The 21,837-nt window shown below is 45.2% G+C and overlaps 1 protein-coding gene across 4 annotated transcripts in view; it reads right to left on the minus strand.

Moving 5' to 3' along the window:
* Nucleotides 1-21,837, minus strand: part of LOC147105082 (solute carrier family 45 member 3) — a 147,751-nt gene that overhangs the window by 9,638 nt on the left and 116,276 nt on the right. For all 4 annotated transcript variants that reach the window (XM_086011152.1, XM_086011151.1, XM_086011153.1 and 1 more), the window contains 2 exons: nt 10,521-11,339; nt 2,287-2,552 (listed from right to left, as the gene is read on the minus strand). In XM_086011152.1, coding sequence (XP_085867278.1) covers nt 2,287-2,552; nt 10,521-11,339 — 1,085 coding nt within the window. The remainder of the gene's footprint in view (nt 1-2,286; nt 2,553-10,520; nt 11,340-21,837) is intronic.

Consider the following 21,837-nt stretch of genomic DNA (forward strand, 5'->3'; position numbering starts at 1 on the left):
AGCTTTATGCATATTTCTCAGAGATTACACTGAAGTGGTCACAGGGCAGTGTAAGGAAAGGGTTAATCAGACTGTCCGGATGTCTACGAATGTTATACTGCTATTGATGTCTCTTCATATTGTAGTAATAACTTTTTAGTTTTAACTAGTTCTTTTTCCGTAGACTACTACAACTCCCCAACTTTGTTACCTGATCGATAGTTTCACTCTTGTTGCATATAATTGCTGCTCCAGCAATCTAGAACTCGGGGGCACAGTCTCAGAATAAAGGGTCGCCCTTTAAGAACTGAGATGAAGAGGAATATCTTCTCTCAGAGGGTCGTAACTCTGTGGAATTCTCTGCCCCAGAGAGCTGTGGAGGCTGGGTCATTAAATACATTTAAGGTGGAGATAGACAGATTTTTGCAAGATAAGGGAGTGAAGGGTTATGGGGAGCGGGCAGGGAAGTGGCTCTGAGCCCAAGATCAGCCATGATCTTATTGAATGGCGGAGCAGGCTCGAGGGGCCAAGTGGCCTATTCCTGCTCCCATTTCTTATGTTCTTAATAGCAACCTTCAGCCTTTGCCTCTTAAGCAGGGACGTTTAAGTCAATTTAAAAGTAGCGCTGGGCTATCACCAGACTGATACCTGGGATGGCAGGAATGACATATGGAGAGAGATTGGGTCGATTAGGCTTATATTCGCTAGCGTTTAGAAGAATGAGAGGGGATCGCATTGAAACTTATAAAATTCTAACAGGACTAGATAGACTAGATGCAGGAAGGATGTTCCCGATGGCAGGGGAGTCCAGAACGAGGGGCCACAGTCTAAGGATAAGGGGTAAGCCATTGAGGACAGAGATGAGGAGGAATTTCTTCACCCAGAGAGTGGTGAACCTGTGGAATTCTCTACCATAGAAGGCAGTTGAGGCCAACTTATTAAATATATTCAAGGAGGAGTTAGATATATTTCTTAAGGCTAAAGGAATCAAGGGATATGGGGAGAAAGCAGGGACAGGGTACTGAATTTGGATGATCAGCCATGATCTTATTAAATGGCGGAACAGGCTCGAGGGGCCTACTCCTGCTCCTATCTTCTATGTTTCTATGGATCCAGGGCTGATCTTAATGCAATGGTCGGTTTAGTCACTTCAATCAACATAATTAAAAGGCATGCCAGTGCATACGGCAGAGAACTTCAATCAGTTGATAGCAAGTGCAAGAAAAAACAGTTTGTTTTGCAAAGGAAAACATCGGAGTGGATTGGTGTGAAACGGTACTAAATCAAAGACAGACTTGTAATTCAAAGTAATTGCTGCTCCAGCAAGTGAAACATGTAACAAGAGTGAAACTATCGATCAGGTAACAAAGTAGGGGAGTTGTCCTAGTCTACGGAAAAAGAACTAGTTAAAACTAAAAAGTTATTGGTAAGGGATAAGTCAAATATATTCTCCTTAAATGGAGTTGTAATTACGCAATGCGGAATTGTGTGAATTGTCACGTGGAGGGAGTAAGAGAAATGTATAAAAATTAGCTGTTTGTAATGAGCATTTGGATTCGTAAAGGCCCAAGTTACTGACCTCAGAACTTTAACACGTTTGAGTATTTCCAACATTTTCTGTTTTTAGTTCAATCATCATTGGGTCAAAATTCTCATCCTTGTTTTCAAATCCCTCCATGGCTTTGCCCCTCCCTATCTCTAATCTCCTTTAGCCCCACAACCGCCACCCCACCCCCCCCGAGATAGCTGCGCTCCTCTAATTCTGACTTCTTGAGCATCCCTGATTAAAGTCGCTGAACCTTTGGTGGCCGTGCCTTCTGTCGCCTGGGCCCTAAGCTCTGGAATTCCCTCCCTAAAACTCTCCACCTCGCTACCTCTCTTTCCTCCTTTAAGACACTCCTTAAAACCTACCTCTTTGACTAAGCTTTTGGTCACCTGCCCTAATTTATCCTTATGTGGCTCGGTGTCAAATTTGTTGTCTTAAAATACTCCTGTGCAGTGTGTTGGGATGTTTTACTATGTTAAAGGTGCTATATAAATACAAGTAGTTGTTGTTGCTGTTGTAAAAACAACCTTTTATGTTTAAGTACTATTGCACATATTGTATGCTTAATAAATCTGTGATACCTGATATTCAATGTACAAGAACCTTATTGATGGGAGGAGCAAATTATAAATAAGAACACCGATCCTCCAACAGCAGTAGACTTGCATTTTATTTTAATATATTTTTAAGAAAAAAAAAACCACGGTCTATACTGATGTGAAAAATTCAAGCGCTGGTTGGTCAGAATGTTACCCACTTACCTGTTTTTCCTTATGATAAAGGGAGTTTAACGTGTAAGGCAGAATCTGTAGAGTTGAATACGTAAACCCCGTTAGCGCAGACATCGCTGTCACCAGGACCACACTTTTCGAAAGGCACATGATGATGGCAGAAAACGTGAAAAAGGCTATGCTGGCGAGGTAAACCGCTTTGGAGCCAAAACTTTTCACCAGTTTGTCCATTATTGCTGAACAAAAGATTGAGAACGCAGACTGCAGGAAAAGACCTATACTGCCCATTCGAACACCTGCAGGATTTAAGGGGGGGGGGGGGGGGGGGAGAAAAAGAGAAGAGACCGTTTAATATAACAGGCACGTATTAACAAGAATACTGAAACTTTCTTGGCGATACAGAATCTGCATTATGGTTTTGGCTTTCAGCTGCAACTAGTTATTCTGGTGTCACCTGTTGCCAATTAAGTTGTCACATGGTATAATTTCTTTAGAAGTTACGGCCATCCAAGACACTACAAAAAAGGTACTTTAATTGATCCTTCACCGTTAGTAACTGCTGACTTCCATACCGCTTAGCTTACACACCTGGAAAATGAATTCTTCTATGAATTCCGGTCTATGTGTTTTCTCACACATGCTCACAAGGAGTTCAGACAGATTGAGACAGAGTATTGGCCTTTTCTGTGTAGTTGCTGGCAACATGTGACCATGTTGAGCCTTTCAGAATCCATTAACCCTGCATTTGACTCACTCCCACCACTAGGGGGCAACGACAATACCTTTACACCACTAGGGAATCTGGTGCCGTGTTCTTGAACATCCGCACATCAACCATCCGAGTTGGGTCAACACATGGCCGATTCTGACTAGACCTTCAATGCTCTAATGTGGTGCAATGCTCACCCTTTCCCCCCCCACCCCTTTCCCCATCACCAATCATTAGGGTGATCATACGTTCCCCCGGTTCATGAAACTCGTCCCCGAATAGACTAGAGTCATAGAGCAATATATGCACATCGTACCGTTAGACAGAATAACAGTTTCAGGTCAATGGACTGAACAGTGTTATTGTATTATTTATAAACGGTGTCCGAATGCACTTCAATAGTGTGACGTCAGATTCTCGAGAATTATACACACATCTGTTTTGCATTTGTACGGTATGACGTAAGAAAACTACTAGGCGCTTGGTCTAAGCGTTAAACAAAGCTTTAATCAACTGTTTTACAACACGGAGGTCTAGTTGTGTCCTTCACTAGTTCCTGTTAAGAACGTCCTGCGTAAGCTGGGCCCGTGCCCAAGTATTTATACTCTCCCTGGACAGCGCCATCCGCAGGCCGCTCAGTATTATTTCATAAGTCTTTCTTTCATGAATGACTGATTCATATCACTGTATATGTGCAACTGTTAAAATATAGGCTCCCAAAAAAAATTGTTGCCTCACTTCGCAGCGCAACCTACATTTTCCGTCCCGGCTACTTTGCGGTGCTCCCACCCGGTGTGTCCCTGGATTTGGTTTTTGAAAATATGGTCACCCTACCAATCATCGGCATTGTGACGTCACGCTGCAGTTTAAAGGCGCTCCATAGCATTAACCGAATCGTGGCGATTAGCAAACCAGTCACCAGCCTTGCTAACTTGGGTGACCCAAACATTTGTCGTCTGTTATCCCACCTTTACTCCGTCTCATATCATTGTTTATACTCTCACTTGTAAATAGCTGCAACATCTTTATTGGTGGGTGCAAAACAGACTAGGTGGGAAAATTACAAATCTCACCAACGCAATTCCATTTTGGCCGTAAAGTGCGGTGGGACGTCCCGAGGTTGTGAGAGGTGCTTTCTTTCTTATTGCAAGACTGTTCACGTTCATTTTTTAAAAATCACTCCACTGGCTAGTAGTCACGCACTTGGCAGCCATCACAGCAACATATACAATTCCGTGTCTATTTTACTCATTACAAGTTTTATAATGAGCAACAATTGATTCTTTTTCACCCATAGGATGAGTCAATTGGCAACTGGGAGCAAAGCAGCAGGTCCTGGGGGTGCGGTGGTCACACACCAGCATCCGCTGAACTTAGAAAAGACAGTTACCACCTGTAGGTGCAGTGGGAACACCACAAAAGATTTCTCCTCCCTCATCTTCTGTGGTGCGGTTTTCAACCATGTGCTCATCCTTCAGTTCTCAAGTCATGCATCATTCTTTGGCACAGAGACTAGTTGGCTGACTTACTCCTTGTCCCATCACACCACTATCAGCCACCCAGGGTTTCTCATCTTCACGATTACACTGCCTCCATTAGAGATCTACATGTCTTCCCATGCCTACCCGTCCCCCAACTCCTCTCCCCTTTTCCAAGGGCAGCAACTAACTTCACCCTTACAGTCCCATGAGAGCGGTTTGTTGACCATATGGCTTTTCACCCGAGTGGCCAGTGTTTGTGTCTGATCCTAGACAATTAAACACATTAAGGTTATTCCACTGTGAGGAGCATCACGGCCAAGCCCAACCCTGCTTTCACCCAATATTGAAACATCTATACTGTCCACCCGGGAGTCACTGGATACAGACCAATTTCACCCTCCGCCGCCCCCACCTCACCCCCAGACCAGGGATGCAGCTACTCTGCCACCCCAACATTGCCCACGATTGAACCCGTGACCTGTATGCCTCAGTACCATACATAGGAGCACAGAAACAGGTCATTTGGCCCAACCAGTCCATGCTGGCATTTATGCTCCACTCGAGCCTCCTCCCGTCTTTCCTCATCTAACTCTATCAGCGTAACCCTCTATTCCCTTCTCCCTCATATGTTTATCTAGCCTCCCCTTAAATGCATCCATACTATCCGCTTCAACCACTCCCTGTGGAAGTGAGTTCCACATTCTCACCACTCTGAGTAAAGAAGTTTCTTCTGAATTCCCTATTTGATTTCTTGGTGACTGTCTTATATTGATGGCCTCTAGTTATGCTCATCCCCACAAGTGAAAACACTCTCTCTGTATCCACTTTATCAAAACCTTTCATAATTTTAAAGACCTCTATTAGGTCACTCCTCAGCCTGTTCATCCTTTCCAGATATGTGTACCCTCACATTTCTGGTATCATCCTTGCAAATTTTCTCCGAGCCCTCTCCAGTGCCTCTATAACCTTTTTATAATATGGCGACCAGAATTGTACGCAGTACTCTTAGTGTGGTCTAACCAAGGTTCGATACAAGTTTAGCATAACTTCACTACTTTTCAATTCTATCCCTCTATAAATAAACCTTCGCGCATACCAGGCAGTGCATTTACCCACAGACGCATCAGGCAGTTGATCCCCATATCTTTCACATAAAATGTTGCATGTGTGATGGAACCACTCCAGAGACTTGAGCACATAAACTAGGCTGACACTCCAGTGCAGTGCCGAGGGAGCGCTGCACTGTTGGAGGTGCCGTCTTTCGGATGAGACGTTAAACCGAGGCCCCGGTCTCTCCTCTCAGTTGGACGTAAAAGATCCCATGGCACTATTTCGAAGAGCAGGGGAGTTCTCCTCAGTGTGCTAGCCAATATTTATCCTTCAACCAACAGTACTAAAACAGATCATCTGGTCATTATCACATTGCTGTTTGTGGGAGCTTGCTGTGCGCAAAATTGGCTGCCACGTTTCCCTACATTGCAACAGAGACTACACTTCAAAAGTACCTCATTGGCCGTGAAGCGCTTTGGGACGTCCTGTGGTGGGGAAAGGCGCTATCTAAATGCAAGTCTTTCATGTCTTTTCACCTGGTGGAGTGAGAAAACAAGACTATTTGGATAAGAAATCTGGAAAAAAAAAGCAGGATTGTGCCTTGTACACGCCCTGTGTTTCTACACAAGGAAAGCTGGAAACCAGGACTTGGAGCCTACTCCACCTTCTCTGCAAACACACAGAAAACCTCTGGTGGCAAAGGAATCAAATAGACGTGGGCTCCTTAGAGTTCTTGCTCAATACACTAAAATGTAACTAGAATGTGGTCACACTCCTCCCGCCAGTTGCTCAATGCTTACCGTAAAAAGGTAACCAATCACCTCATTTTACTAACATTGAGACTGGCTGAAAAAGGCCATTTTGTAACAGATTCAGATGTCAGCTGTGTTTAGTGTAAATCTGGCTAAGTATTTGAACTGTAGGCACTGCTGCTGCAAAGGACAGTTCGTCAAGTTCGGTGCGTTGGGCCGGCCCAGGTTTTCTTAAAAACACTTGCTTCTCAACATTAAACACACACTCCCGATCAGAGAGAAAATAACTCAAGTCGGCAGTTAATCCTTCCCTGCACCAACACGTCAGCCCGTGTATAGGAGGAGGAGGGGGGGAAAAAAATCGACTGTGATAACTCTTAGACCTCTGGTCCATTTGGTGCAAAGCCAGGCCTTATTTCCTGGACCGAGGCCAGCAGGAAAGGGTTTGTGGTGTAACACTATTTGAAAAGAACTATTGAACGCATAAGTCAAGAATCATGACTATTTCGGCACAAGCTGGGACATGTCGTGGACGCTTTTGAACATTAATTTCTGTATCGAGATTGCGAGCAATGAAAAATCTGAATTTTTAACTACTTTTTCATATTAGGTGGTGACTTGATAAACGAATGCACTGGCCCATGGATTGACAGGATGTTGGCTTGCGTCCCCCTAATTTGACATCGTGGCTTCCCCCACCCCCAATGACGCCGACTTTTCCAGGGGGAGTATTGCCATTGGCACTCGCAGCTCTCCAAAGCCTGGCTCAAGTAGCCATTTTGCATGGGCGAGCTTAAATCATGACTGTTGGTAGCTTATTGTTTGTTGAGAGAGCAGGCGAGGGCATCATAACCACGCTTGATCCTGTTCCTACCCAATATCTGCATTTACATAGACTTTACAGCACAGAAACAGGCCATTCGGCCCAACTGGTCCGTGCCGGTGTTTATGCTCCACACGAGCCTCCTCCCACCTCTCTTCATCTCACCCTATCAGCATATCCTTCTATTCCTTTATTTCTCACGTGCTTATCTAGCTTCCCCTTAAATGCATCTGTGCTGTTCACCTCAGCTACTCCATGTGGTAGCAAGTTCCACATTCTAACCACTCTCTGGGTAAAGAAGTTTCTTCTGAATTCCCTATTGGATTTATTAGTGACTGTCTGATAATTATGGCCCCTAGTTCTTGTCTCACTGTAACTCATCCGTCCAATACACCATCTAACACAGTAGCTTGTCAGAGTAACCGAGTTGAATAACTCATTGCACAACCTGGCACAGTAACTCTCCAAACCAGTTCCCTTGAAATTATGTCACTGGCACTGTTTACAGAAAGGAAGAGTCATCGGATGTCAAAACCTGCATGCACATAAAACGCACAATTGGTGTTTATGTATATAGGAAGCAGCTTTGTATAAATGGGACCACTTTAAGGGGAGGGGTTATAGGCAGCTACAGTGACTGCATTTGTATACCTGCTTAGGAGTAAGTAAATTAGTGTAATGTATTGGGGTAATACACTGGCGAGATTTAGATTATTACAAATCAGCCTAGGACTGATGCCTTTTTTTTTTTTTACAGCTATTACAGTTTCAGCTGTGCTTTTGAAAAATGATTGGGTAGAGTGAGTATTTAATACATTTGTACTATATTTCTCTAGCCAAACAGAGGCATTAAACTGTTTAAAAGAAATGAGTTGACATCTCTTAAAATAATGATGGGCAATTAACTCAGACAGAGAATTTCAAGGCTTGTGTCAATGTTCCCTCGAATTTTTTTTTCATGCACGATTCCTTAAAATTAGCGGCCGCTCATGCGCTGTACCTTCCAGTGGCAGCAGCTGGTGAAACAAAGAAATATAGAAGATAGGAGCAGGAGTAGGCCATCCGGCCCCTCGAGCCTGTTCCGCCATTTAATGAGATCATGGCTGATCATCCAAATTCAGTACCAGTCTGGTGAATCTTCGCTGCACTTCCTCCATGGAAAGAACGTCCTTCCTCAGATAAGGCGACCAAAACTGCACACAATACTCAAGGTGTGGTCTCACCAAGGCCCTGTACAACTGCAGCAAGACATCCTTGTTCCTGTACTCGAACCCTCTCGCTATGAAGGCCAACATACCATTTGCCTTCTTAACTGCCTGCTGCACCTGCATGCTTACCTTCAATGACTGGTGCACAAGGACACCCAGGTCTCGTTGCACTTCCCCTTCTCCCAATCTATTGCCGTTCAGATAATAATCTGCCTTCCTGTTTTGGCCACCAAAGTGGATAAACTCGCATTTATCCACATTGTACTGCATCTGCCCAATCACCCAACTTGTCCAAATCAAACTGGATTTTCTCGGCATCCTCCTCACAGCACACACGCCCACCCAGCTTTGTGTCATCTGCAAACTTGGAGATATTACATCTAATTCCCTCGTCTAGATCATTAATATATATTGTGAATAGCTGGGGTCCTAGCACTGATCCCTGCCGTACCCCACTAGTCACTGCCTGCCACTCGGAAAAAGACCCGTTTATTCCAACTCTTTGCTTCCTGTCTGCCAACCAGTTCTCTATCCAAGTCAGTACCTTACCCTCAATCCCATGTGCTTTAACTTTACACGCTAATCTCTTATGCGATACCTTATCAAAAGCCTTCTGAAAGTCCAAATACACCACATCCACTGGTTCTCCCTTATCTATTCTACCAGTTACATCCTCAAAAAATCCCAGTAGATTAGTCGAGCACGATTTACCTTTTGTAAATCCATGTTGACTCTGTCCGATCCTGTCACTGCTTTCCAAGTGATCTGCTATTACGTCTTTTATAATGGACTCCAGCATTTTCCCCGCTACCAATGTCAGGCTTACCGGTCTATAATTCCCTGTTTTCTCTCTACCACCTTTTTTGAATAGTGGGGTAACATTAGCTACCCTCCAATCCATGGGTACTGTTCCAGAGTCTATAGAATTTTGGAAGATGACCAGCAATGCATCTACTATTTCTAGGGCCACTTCCTTAAGTACCCTTACTTAAGTGGTGAGAAAGAAAGAAAGAAAAAAAAAGAGAAAGACTTGCATTTCTATAGCGCCTTTCATGATCATTGGACATCTCAAAGCGCTTTAAAGCCAATGAAGTACTTTTTGGAAGTGTAGTCACTGTTGTAATGTGGGAAATGCTGCAGCCAATTTGCACACAGCAAGCTCCCACAAATAGCAATGTGATAATGACCAGATAATTTCTGTTTTTGTTAAGTTGGTTGTGGGAGAAATATTGGCCAGGACACCAGGGATAACGCCCCTGCTCTTCTTTGAAATAGAGCCACAGGTTCTTATACATCCACCTGAGTGTGCAGACGGGGCCTCGGTTTAAGCTCTCATCTGAAAAACGGCACCTCCGACACTGCAGCACTCCCTCAGCACTGCACTGGAGTGTCAGCCCAGCTTTATGTGCTCAAGTCCCTGGAGTGGGACTTGGACCCACAACCTTCTGACTCAGAGGAGAGGGTGCTATCCACTGAGCCACAGCTGACACGCCAATGTTCCCCCTAAGGTCAGTGTCCTGTGTGGGACCTCGCGATTGGTGCGCGGCCACACACCTTAGGGGGAAACATGTTGTGTGTCCACTTAGGCATGTTGGAGGTTTAATTACCTCCGATGGCATTAAGTCAATCTGTGCGCTATTCTAAACGCGCCCACTAGCATGTCTGTTTTAAAACTCCACATCTTGGCTCATTGGCAGCACTCATTCCCGAGTCAGAAGGGCCAGGCTTCAAGACTCACTAGCACTCGAGGGCATAATCTAGGCTGACTTTTCAATGCAGTACTGTACTGAGGAAGTGCTGCATTGTCAGAGGTGCCGTCTTTGAGATGCGACGTTAAACCGAGGCCCCCAGTTGGGTGACATAAAGATCGCATGGCGATGCTGGAAGAAGAGCAGAAGAGTTCTCCCTGTACCTTGACCAAGATCCCTTCTTAAGCAACATTGCCGAAACAGACTAACTGGTCATTTATCCCATCGCTTCTCGTTGGATCTGCTGGGTTAGGTTTACTTGCATAGGAACAGTGGCTACACGGACTAAAAAAAAAATGCACCTATGGCACTATACAAGAAATGTGATATTGCAAATATTTGTATTTTCCAATTTATAGACCAAGGCCAAAACCTACAAAGCAAAATGGACATATTCAGTCAGACTTGTGCTCCTCAGTTATGGCATAAATTAAAGAGAGACAGGTGCTGTATAATTTTCCTCTTAATTTCCTTCATGCTAAAACCACTGTACCTTCATCATAGCGTAGTCTGGCTTCGCTCCCAGGATCAGCATTCGGGATACCGTGGTAGAGCCCTTCCCCCACAAAGTCAGTATAGAACATCATGAACGTCATGAGGGCCATCCAGCTGTAGAACTCGGCGACAACCAGCTGTCGGATCACCTTGGGAATGCGACAGTACAGGTGGTACAGTTTGGGGATCAAAGTGCAACAGTTCTTCAGTACTAGAAGGGAGTGCCTCGCGCGCCAAAGTGTACTAGTGGAGCAACAACAGTACCTTGCCAGAGGCTTAATGACTTCCTTTGGTGAGATGTCAACAAGGCCATCCGTATTACTACAGTTTTCTTCAGACACAAAGAAGGTGGCGAAAACACACACTATAAATACGGCAGCCAGAATTGTGAAGAGACAATCTTCCTGCCCACCAAGGTAAGTGGACAGAAAGGTCTTTTTCCAGTCTATTGCTGTCAAGAGGTAGCCAATGCAACCCCCCAGGCTGATCATAAAGGAATACATGGAGAAGGCTTGTCTGCAGTCTTCGGCGTCATGGAACAAGTCAGACAGCAGGGCCTCTAGAGGTGTGAAACAGACTTGGCCACAAAAGTCCAACATGCAGATCCCGATGATAAGAAAGATCACGTCGACGGGGTAGTCTTTCAGGCTGAAGGTAGTGGCCATCTTGCTGGCATGGGGGATGATAAAGAGACTCAGAAGGACACCAAGACAGAGTGCCCAAATGAAGGGACGCCGGCGGCCATATTTACTTGTCCAGTGGTCACTTGCTGAACCGATCATTGGAACAAATACAAGTCCTAGGACTGGCCCAATTCCTGTGGAGAGGAAGTAAAAATGATAAAGACATTGTACATACAATGGTACCAAAATGCAATTTACAAAAAATGAAGCAAACAAATGCATTAAAGAAATTACATTTTAATGGCAATTTCTCCTTCAAAACAGTAAACTTTATACATACTACTCAATTGCACATGCAGCGACCAAGGGGTAGATTTTGCCGAACCTGTCGGGAAGAAGGCGGGACTTCCCCTTTCGAGTTTTTGACCCGCCTACTTCAACGTCCGGCCAATCCGCGCGATTTTCCCTTGATTGACCTTGTTGAGCCCGCCCAGGCTGTTAAGGTAAGTACAGGTAAGTAAAAGTTCTTTACACACTTTAGACACACTTACCTTTGCACTCATGCACCCATCACTCACCTGCGCGCCGACATTGCGACCCCTCCAACTCCTTCAACCCGACGGCCCGCCTGCTCTACCTGGCGTGGTTTGGAGCCGTCGGGAAACCCACACGAAACCCCTCAAAATAGGGATTAGGCTAAAAACTGCCCGTTAACTACCTGTTAACAGGCAGTTAATTGGCACTAATCCCTTCCCGCCTGGTTTCGGCGGGTCGGGTACCCTCCGCCCCTGAAACTTACGTGGGGCGGGGTTTTGGGCGGGATGGTGTCGGGACCCCCAAATTCGGGATTTCCCCCCCACGCCTGAAACCCCGCCTGATGGCTCCCCGAAAATCTAGCCCCAAGTGTCAGGCAGCAACTAAGTGGTAGCATCCTGAAAATCGTGGCAACACACTTCCGCTCATTTGTATTTTATTTTGCAGGGCAGTCCAGGCACCTGGCTGTTTCAGGTAGGAGCCTACTCGTAGTATGCTAATAGGGTCCTGTAAGACCTCAATTAGCATATTATAATTAGGCTCCCGTGATTATGTCATGTGATCACGCCTCCAGAGTTGCCAACCCCTCGAGGTGCAGAGGCCGATTGCAGCTACCTTGGTCGAGACCAGCTAATGAAGCACAGAACAGGAATCCAACCCGTGACCTTCTGGCCTGCAAGATTCAATTACATTTTACCTTCAACAACTCCCTTAGCAGAGAGGTGAATAATCAGGGGGCATAAGAACATAAGAAATAGGAGTAGACCATTCGGCCCTTCAAACCTGCTCCGCCATTCAATTAGATCGTGGCTGATCTTCTGCCTCAACTCCATTCACCGGCCCTATCGCCATATCCCTTGATGTCTTTACTAGTCAGAAATCTATCGACTTCTGTTTTGAATATACCCAATGACTGAGCCTCCACAGCCCTCTGTGGTAGAGAATTCCAAAGATTCACCACCCTGTGTGAAGAAATTTCTTCTCCTCTCAGTCCTGAATGGCCTACCCTTTATCCTGAGGCTGTGGCCCCTGGTTCTAGACTGCCCAGCCAAGGGAAACATTCTCCCAGCATCCACCCCATCAAGTCCTGTAATAATTTTGTATGCTTCAATGAGATCCCCTCTCATTCTTCTGAATTCAAGAGAATACAGGCCTAGTTTACTCAATCTCTTCTCATACAACAGTCCCGCCATCCCAGGAATCAATCTTGTGAACCTTCGTTGCACTCCCTCTACGGCAAGTATATCCTTCCTTAGGTAAGGAGACCAAAACTGTACACAATACTCCAGGTGTGGTCTCACCAAGGCCCTATATAGTTGGAGTAAGACTTCTTTACTCCTGTACTCAAATCCTCTTGTAATGAAGGCCAGCATACCATTTGCCTTCCTAATGGCTTGCTGCACTTGCACATTCACTTTCAGTGACTCATCTACAAGGACACCCAGGTCCCTTTGAGCATCTACATTCCCCAATCTTTCACCATTTAGGAAATACTCTGCCTTTGTTTTTTCTACTAAAGTAGATAACTTCACATTTATCCACATTATATTCCATCTGCCATGTTCTCGCCCACTCATTAAGCCTGTCGAGATCCCCTTGAAGCCTCTTCACATCCTCTTCACAACTGACACTGCCACCTAGCTTTGTATCATCAGCAAATTTGGAAATGTTACATTTAGTCCCCTCATCAAAATCATTGATATAGATTGTGAATAGCTGGGGCCCAAGCACCGATCCTTGCGGTACCCCACCAGTCACAGCCTGCCATCCTGAAAAAGACCCGTTTATCTCTACTCTTTGTTTTCTGTCTGTTAACCAATTCTCAATCCATGCTAGTATACTAACCCCAATTCCATGTGCCCTAATTTTGTTCACCAACCTCTTGTGTGGGACCTTATCGAAGGCCTTCTGAAAATCCAGATACACCACATCTACCGGTTCCCCTTTGTCTACTCCACTAGTTACATCCTCAAAGAACTCCAATAGGTTTGTCAAACAGGATTTCCCTTTCATAAATCCATGTTGACTCTGCCCAATCTTACTATTAGTTTCTAAGTGCCCAGTTATTGCATCCTTTATAATAGAGTCCAGTATTTTCCCAACTACTGATGTGAGGCTAACAGGTCTGTAGTTCCCCGTTTTCTCTCTCCCTCCTTTCTTAAATAGCGAGGTTACGTTTGCTATCCTCCAATCTGCAGGAACCGTTCCAGAATCTATAGAATTTTGGAAGTTGACAACCAATGCGTCCACTATCCCAATGGCCACCTCTTTCAAAACCCTAGGATGTAGGTCATCTGTGTTGTGTATGTACCTTTAAGGGAAGAACTGGTTTTAGACTGCAGTACCGGCAGTGACCACCCCTGTATAAAAGGCCCTAGCAGGCTTCTGTATTTCAGTCTGACGTTGCCCTCCTGTTCAGTAAGGTACCTGTTAAACTGTTCTCCCGAAGTCCGTGTATTATTGAGGCGCGGACTTTACAATCTGGTCCTTGGAATTTATCGACTTTTAGTCCCATTAATTTTGCTAGGTTTAAAGTAATTGGTAGAGGGGAGTTGAGGAGAACTTTTTTCACCCAGAGGGTGGTGGGGGTCTGGAACTCACTGCCTGAAACTGTGGTAGAGGCAGAAACTCTCATCACCGGGTATGGTAGCATAGCGGTTATGTTACTGGCCTAGTAATCCAGAGGCCTGTTCAAATCCCACCGCGGCAGATGGGGAAATTTAAATTCAGTTAATTAAATCTGAAATTAAAAACTAGCATCAGTAATGGGGAACTACCGGTTCACTAATGTCCTTTAGGGGAGGAAAGATCCTTACCCGATCTGGCCTATATGTGACTCCAGACCCACAGCAATCGAGTTGACTTTTAACTGCCCTCTGCAGTTCAAGAAGATGGCTCATCACCACCTTCTCGAGGGCAATTAGGGATGGGCAATAAATGCCGGCCTTGCCCACATCCCATGAACAAATAACATTTTTTTTTTTAATTTAAAAAAAAAAAAAAAAAAAAATTTTTTTAAATAAAAGTACTTGCATATGCATTTGAAGTGCTGTAACCTACAGGGCTACGGACCAAGAGCTGGAAAGTGGGATAGCTCTTTTTCAGCCGGCATAGACACAATGGGCCGAATGGCCTCCTTCTGTGCCGTAAAGTTCGATGATTCTATGAAGCTATGGGGAGGAGCTCTATGGGGGACATCTTAAATTTGGTTCCACTCTCCAAACAGAATTGATTAATGTTCTTCAAATTACTTCAATCAATTTGCAGTGTGGGCAGTTAAGAGGCAAATTAACTTTCAACACATAAGTGTGAGGTGACACACTTTGGTAGGAAAAATAGAAACATCATCTATACCTTAGAAAATAAGAAACTTAATGGGGTAGAAGAGCAAAGGGATCTGGGGATACAGGTGAACAAATCATTAAAAGCAGCATCACAGGTCAGCAAAGCAATTCAAAATGCTAACAAAGCACTGGGATTTATTTCTAGGGGTATAGAATTCAAAAGTTGTGAAGTTATGTTAAACTTGTATAGGACCCTGGTCAGGACGCACTTAGAGTGCTGTGCACAACTCTGGTCTCCATACTATAAAAAAGACATAGAAACACTGGAGAAAGTACAAAGATTTACAAGGATGGTTCCAGAACAGAGAGTTTACAGTTATCAGGAAAGATTGAACAGGTTAGTAGTTCTTTCGTTAGAAAAGAGAAGACTTAGTGGAGACCACCTGATAGAGGTCTTTAAAATTATAGATGGATTAAAAAGGGTAAATGAGGAGAGACTGTTTCCACTTATGGGAGAATCCAAAACTAATACAAGATAGTTACTAATAAATCCAATAGGGAAATAAGGAGACATTTATTTACTCAGAGTGGTGAGAATGTGGAACTCGCGACCACAGGAGGTGACTGAGACAAATAGCTTAGATGCTTTCACAAGGAAATAGGACGAGTACACGAGAGAAAAGGGACTAGAAAGATATGCTGAAAGGTTGAGATGAGGTAGAGGGAATGGGAGGAGACTCGTGTGGAATATACTAGTTGGCCAAATGGCCTGTTTCTGTGCTGTAATTTTATATAATTCTATGCAATTGAAAATGGCTTCTATTTAGTTTATGTAAATAACTCAACGAGCTGGGCAAGATGCTCCAAGCCACAGATATCTTTGTAGCTCATGCGCAAAATACTTAGTTAGGCAAGGATATTAAGGGTTACGGAACAAGGCGGGTCGATGGAGTTAAGATACAGATCAGCCATGATCGAACTGAATGGCAGAAAATGCTCGAGGGGCTGAATGGCCTCCTGCTGTTCCTATTTCAACCTCTCACCCAAAGGAATCTAGTTTAAGAGAGGGGGATATTTCCTTCTTTCCCTCCCAAGCTGTGTCACGTCAATCAAGACTTGTAATGCGCAAATATTATGGGACGGCCAGGGAATAAGTCAAGACCGGAATTCAAACTCTGGTGTCCATTTTGTGAGGCCATCTAGGAAATACAATGGTTCACAACTGGCCAACAACTTGTTCGCTAGTCCACAAGAAATTCACTGCTAGCCGAACCGTGAATACTGGCCGTCACTGTGCCTTGTTGAAAATAGGAAATTCACTCTCATGCAATGGATCTGGTGCTAGTCTAGTAGTAGTGTTGACCCAAACAAAGGAGAGCCTTCAGGAGCAGGATACTCAATACCTCACCAGACAACCAAACACCAAGACAACATTCTGCTGCCTAGCAACAGATAAAAGCACTTCTAATCGCAGTTTAGTCTGCAAGACTACCTTACAGTAGCTCTATTTAATGAAATGGCAACAAAATGACGACAGTTTTGTACAACATAGTTTAATTTATGGGGTAGTAGGCCGGCTTTAGTATCCGTAACAACGGTGATGTGAACTAGGCACAACCTGACCACTGTTTGAAGGGGGCATGTACTGTGCATTTGGACTATGAGGTCGCCAGGCTCAAGTCTTATCGGATTACCACCCCTCTTATCACATACATGCCTCAATCACATTTGAAGGGGCCCCATTTGAAGCGACTCGGCCGTGGCTGGGCACTGAAATAATACTGTGCTCTTTTTAGTGTTCCAGCATCTGAATAAGCTCAGCTAAAACCTGAATGGCAGCTTTGTACTGGAAGCTGCACATTACACCGGGACAGAAGGCTCGCAAAGGGGACAGCAAAGTGGGCGTTTGCTCGCTTGCCGACTGATCCCTTCTTTTCTTCCACTAGCCTCTGAACTAAACCTTCACCACAAGACACTCCACAAAAAATATTCCTGTGCTTCAGGCTGGCTAACTGCAACAAGACAGGATTTCAGACGACAGTCAGTCAGTCATTCACTTCCGCACATGTTTATGGAACTTTTAAGCAGCTCTCATTTCCTATTTGGAAGCACGATCGGCAACTATTAGAAAAAGAAATTCCAGACATTTTTTCCGGGGAGACGACTTTTTTTTTATAACAAAAATACTGAAAGCAGATGTCGTCACATGTGATAGCTGTAAGATTTAACCAGCTACCACTGTAATTATAGCCGTTGCAATAAATGTAGTTAGAACACGTTATATATTTAACAGCAAGGAGGAGAAAAAAAAGGGCCCGAGGCCACAAAACAGCAGCTGAACAGAAATTGCCACATCACACTTCCAGACGGAAGCAGTGAACTCCCATCCGCATGAAGTGGAGGCACAGACTCACAGGGGGATTTTTCCCTAGGACGTCTCACAAGCCGGGAGGCCTTTTCTACAACTTCAATTACTTAAATACTCAGAGGGAAACCATTTTGCAGGGCTTTGGGGAAAGAGCAGGGGGGAGTGGGGTTAATTGGATCGCTCCTACCAAAGAGCTGGTGCAGGCGCGAGGGGCCGAATGGCCTCCTTCTGCGCTGTATCATTCTGTGACTGTATGAATTAGACCATCCAGGAGCTCAACTGTCCTTTTCAAACTTAAAGCCCCCATATTTTATCAACTACTGTACTTCAGAAAAAAATATATATTTACACATTCAGTCTACAAAAATCTTAAAACTGCTCACAAGAATTTAATTTTTTTTTTTTTTTTTAAAAAGGCACGTCATATTTTGGACGCAAACTGCTCGGCCAAATAGCCATTATTCACGCGCAATTTTTTGACAGCCAGTGTTGTCAGTCCATTAGACCATCACAGACAAGCCAAATGCAGTCATCCTATGATATCCGCACACACTCCTTGGCGGGCACACTGTGCAGTGATCACCGCTGCTCGCCAGTCAGGCCTATGTATGAAGAATGCCCACTTGGGTGCAGTACTAGAGCGCGTCAGGTCTCCATGGGACTGCACCCTGACCAGAGCCAGTGCTCGGAGGAGGGAAGGGAAGAAACTTGTAGTGGGGAAAACTTAATGCACTTCAGCAGACATTTTAAAGGAGGGAGATAGATCCGGTGCACTTTTATATTTTATTGCCCAGTTAGCATTGCAATAACTTTAATCTTCTAAATGGAATTTAACCCTGAAAAGTGTGAGGTGATGCATTTTGGGAGGACTAACAAGGCAAGGGAATACACAATGAATGGTTGGACCCTAGGAAGGACAGAGGATCAGCGGGACCTTGGTGTGCATGTACATAGATCCCTGAAGGCAGCAAATCAGGTAGATAAGGTAGTTAAAAAGGCATATGGGATACTTGCCTTCATTAACTGAGGCACAGAATATAAGAGCAGGGAGGTTATGATGGAGCTGTACAAAACGCTAGTTAGGCCACAGCTGGAATACTGTGAGCAGTTCTGGTCACCACACTATAGGAAGGATGTGATTGCATTGGAGAGGGTGCAGAGGAAATTCACCAGGATGTTGCCTGGGCTGGAGCGCTTCAGCTATGAAGAGAGACTGGACAGGCTGGGGTTGTTTTCCTTAGAGCAGAGAAGGCTGAGGGGGGACCTGATTGAGGTGTACAAAATTATGAGGGGCATAGATAGGGTAGATAGAAAGGAACTTTTCCCCTTAGTAGAGGGGTCAATAACCAGGGGGCATAGTTTCAAAGTATGGGGCAGGAGGTTTAGAGGGGATTCGAAGAAAACCTTTTTCACCCAGAGGGTGGTTGGAATCTGGAACTCACTGCCTGAAAGGGTGGTAGAGGCAGGAACCCTCACAACATTCAAGCAGCATTTAGATGAGCACTTGAAACGCCATAGCATACAAGGCTACGGACCAAGTGCTGGAAAATGGGATTAGAATAGACAGGGCTTGATGGCCGGTGCGGACACGATGGGCCGAAGGGCCTCTTTCTGTACTGTATAACTCTATGACTCTAGATTTGTTCTCTCCCTCCTCCCCTTAATATCCCTGTAGCATTTCCAATAATAAGCTAAACCTTTTCCTTTAATACTGAGGAAGGAAAAGATTCATAAATGGTAGCTTATTTTATCAACAGTTGCAAAGCATTACGAACAACCTTCCTTCCCTCCTCCAAGGTTTTCCCCCACAAGTTAACCCTCAGCAAGGGCTCGAACCTTCTCGGTCACACTCTCGAGCTGACATATTGCCCATGGTCATACTTGGGTTCTTGCAAACATGTGGGGAAATTTGGGCGCAGCTAAATATGCTGGCACTTAGTAACAATTTTAGCACAAGGTTAGGTGATAAAACAGTTTTATAAATATAGATACAAAGCTAAAAGATTTGAAGGTGCATAGATTTAAAGTCTGTATCTTTCTGGTCGTGGTGCCAGGATTTCAAGGTGTGGGTATCCCTGAAAACTGGTGGGAAAGTTCGCCAACCGCTGCCATTTATCTCAACGTTATTTAGTTTAGTTTAGGAAAGATTGGACTTTAGCTAATACATGTTGTGCAATAAACATTTCACACAACACTCAATTTATTCCCTCATATTGCTCCCACCAATAACACAAGCGGCGACAGACCTGTAACCATCGCTACTTCCATCGAGTGTTACAACCCAAGTTTGAAAAGATTGCACTGCTGGGCATTTTCTACTGTTCAAGTGGTCATAGGATGAAGTGTTCACACACCCAGCATTGAGTCATAGATAGAAACATAGAAGATAGGAGCAGGAGTAGGCCATTCGGCCCTTCGAGCCTGCTCCGCCATTCAACGAGATCATGGCTGATCATCCAAACCCTAGCACCCGGTCCCTACACCGACAGCCATCCCACCCAAGCCCTATCCCCGTAACCCCACGTATTTAATCCCCCCTAACACTAAGGGTCAATTTTTTTATCATGGCCAATCAACCTAACCCGCACATCTTTGGACTGTGGGAGGAAACCGGAGCACCCAGAGGAAACCCACGCAAACACGGGGAGAATGTGCAAACTCCACACAGACAGTCACCCGAGGCCGGATTTGAACCCGGATTTGAGTCCTAATGGCATCACTGCACTCACAAGCTTCTGGTGCCTTCAGGCAGCCTCCTGGTGCACAGTGTGGTCCCTGAACCTCTCCCTCCTCCTTCAACACGCTGCTTAAAACCTACCTCTTTGACCAAGCTTTTGGTCATCTGTCCTAATGCCTCCGTATTTGGCTTAGTTGTCAATTTTTCTTTGATTACGCTCCTGTGAAGCACCTTGGGACGTTATACTATGTTAAAGATGCTACACAAATGCAAGGTGCTGTTGTTGCACATGTATGATGCCAGGTAAGCGAGGTGTGGGTTTCTATCTGCAAACTCCCCTACCCCAACCCACAAGGCTGGGATGGGGCCAGTCCTGAATGAAGGCCTGGGGCTTCCCCACCAACAGGGAGGTTAAAAAATACACTGGAGGTAGAGTCATCACGAGGTCACTCTGGAATACATCAGCACCACTGACTGAGAGTGGCATCAGTAGATAGTTTAAGAGTAATTTTGTTCTAAAATAACAACGCGCTGACATACATTGGCTCCCGGTTAAGCAACGCCTCCATTATAAAATCCCTCCATGGCCTTGCCCCTCCCAAGCTCTGTAATCACCTCCAGCCCCACAACCCTCCCCGATATCTGCGTTCCTCTAATTCTGGCCTCTTCTGCATCCCTGATTTTAATCGCTCCACCATTGGCGGCCGGGCCTTCAGCTGCCTTGGTCCCAAGCTCTGGAATTCCCTCCCTAAACCTCTCAAGCCTCATTTTCCTCCTTTAAGACGCTCCTTAAAACCCACCTCTTTGACCAAGCTTTTGATCATCTGACCTAATATATCCTTATGTGGCGTGTTGTCAAATTTTGTCTGATAACCGCTCCTGTGAAGCACCTTGGGACGTTTTACACCATTAAAGGCGCTATATAAATGCAAGTTGTTGAGCTATCAAGTGGGCTGTACACGAGTTGGAAAGCCTCACGGACTGCAGTACCGCAGCACGTAGCACCGCGGTTTTGGCTCACAGCACCCCAAGAGGGGCGCGGGGCGCTTCCAGTAGCGTCCCTCCTCCCTCTCGGGGTGTTACCTGGGAAAATCGACCGTGGGGGCGCTAACTTTTCCGGGGCGCTAAAATTAGGGCCCCGGCCAAGGTAGCGCCCCAAAGGAGTTGCCCAATTTTTACCCCAGGGAATCAAAACCTGGGGCCTCATGGTCTGTAAGGGATTGTGAGACATCAGGTGCCACCTTTACACATTAGGACTGAGGGAGCTTACACTACCATGTCTGGAGCTCTTTGCTGTCACATGGGGAAATTCTATAGCCCGGGTGCTAGTTGATTTGCAGCCCGTTAGCGGCCTGGAAGCGCAAATCAACCAAATTTAGCCCCCCCCAATCCTGGGCTGAGTTAGCTGGGACAGGGATTGGAGCACTGCAATTGTCCTGAGCACCCCTAAGCTAGGGGTAGAGCAGCCAAGGTTCACACCCCAGATTGCTATGCAGTGAAGCTCGCAGGAAAATGTGTGGGGGACGTTCGCAGGGCGCAGGACTGGATCGACTGTGATGCTCCCGGACGCAAGAAAACTACTAGGCACTTGGTCTAAGCATTAAACAAAGCTTTAAATCAACTGTTTTACAACATGGAGGTCTAGTTGTGTCCTTCACTAGTTCCTGTTAAGAATGTCCTGCGCAAGCTGGGCCCATGCCCGAGTATTTATACTCTCCCTGGACAGCGCCACCGGTAGGCCGCTCAGTATTATTTCATAAGTCTTTCTTTTCACGAATGACTGATTCATGTCACTCCCCATGATTAAATAGCCAGATGATGATAAAGCC

This window comes from Somniosus microcephalus, chromosome 18, assembly GCF_052327205.1.
Source record: "Somniosus microcephalus isolate GS21.2 chromosome 18, FLI_Smic_1.0, whole genome shotgun sequence".
NCBI classification, from domain to species: domain Eukaryota; kingdom Metazoa; phylum Chordata; class Chondrichthyes; order Squaliformes; family Somniosidae; genus Somniosus; species Somniosus microcephalus.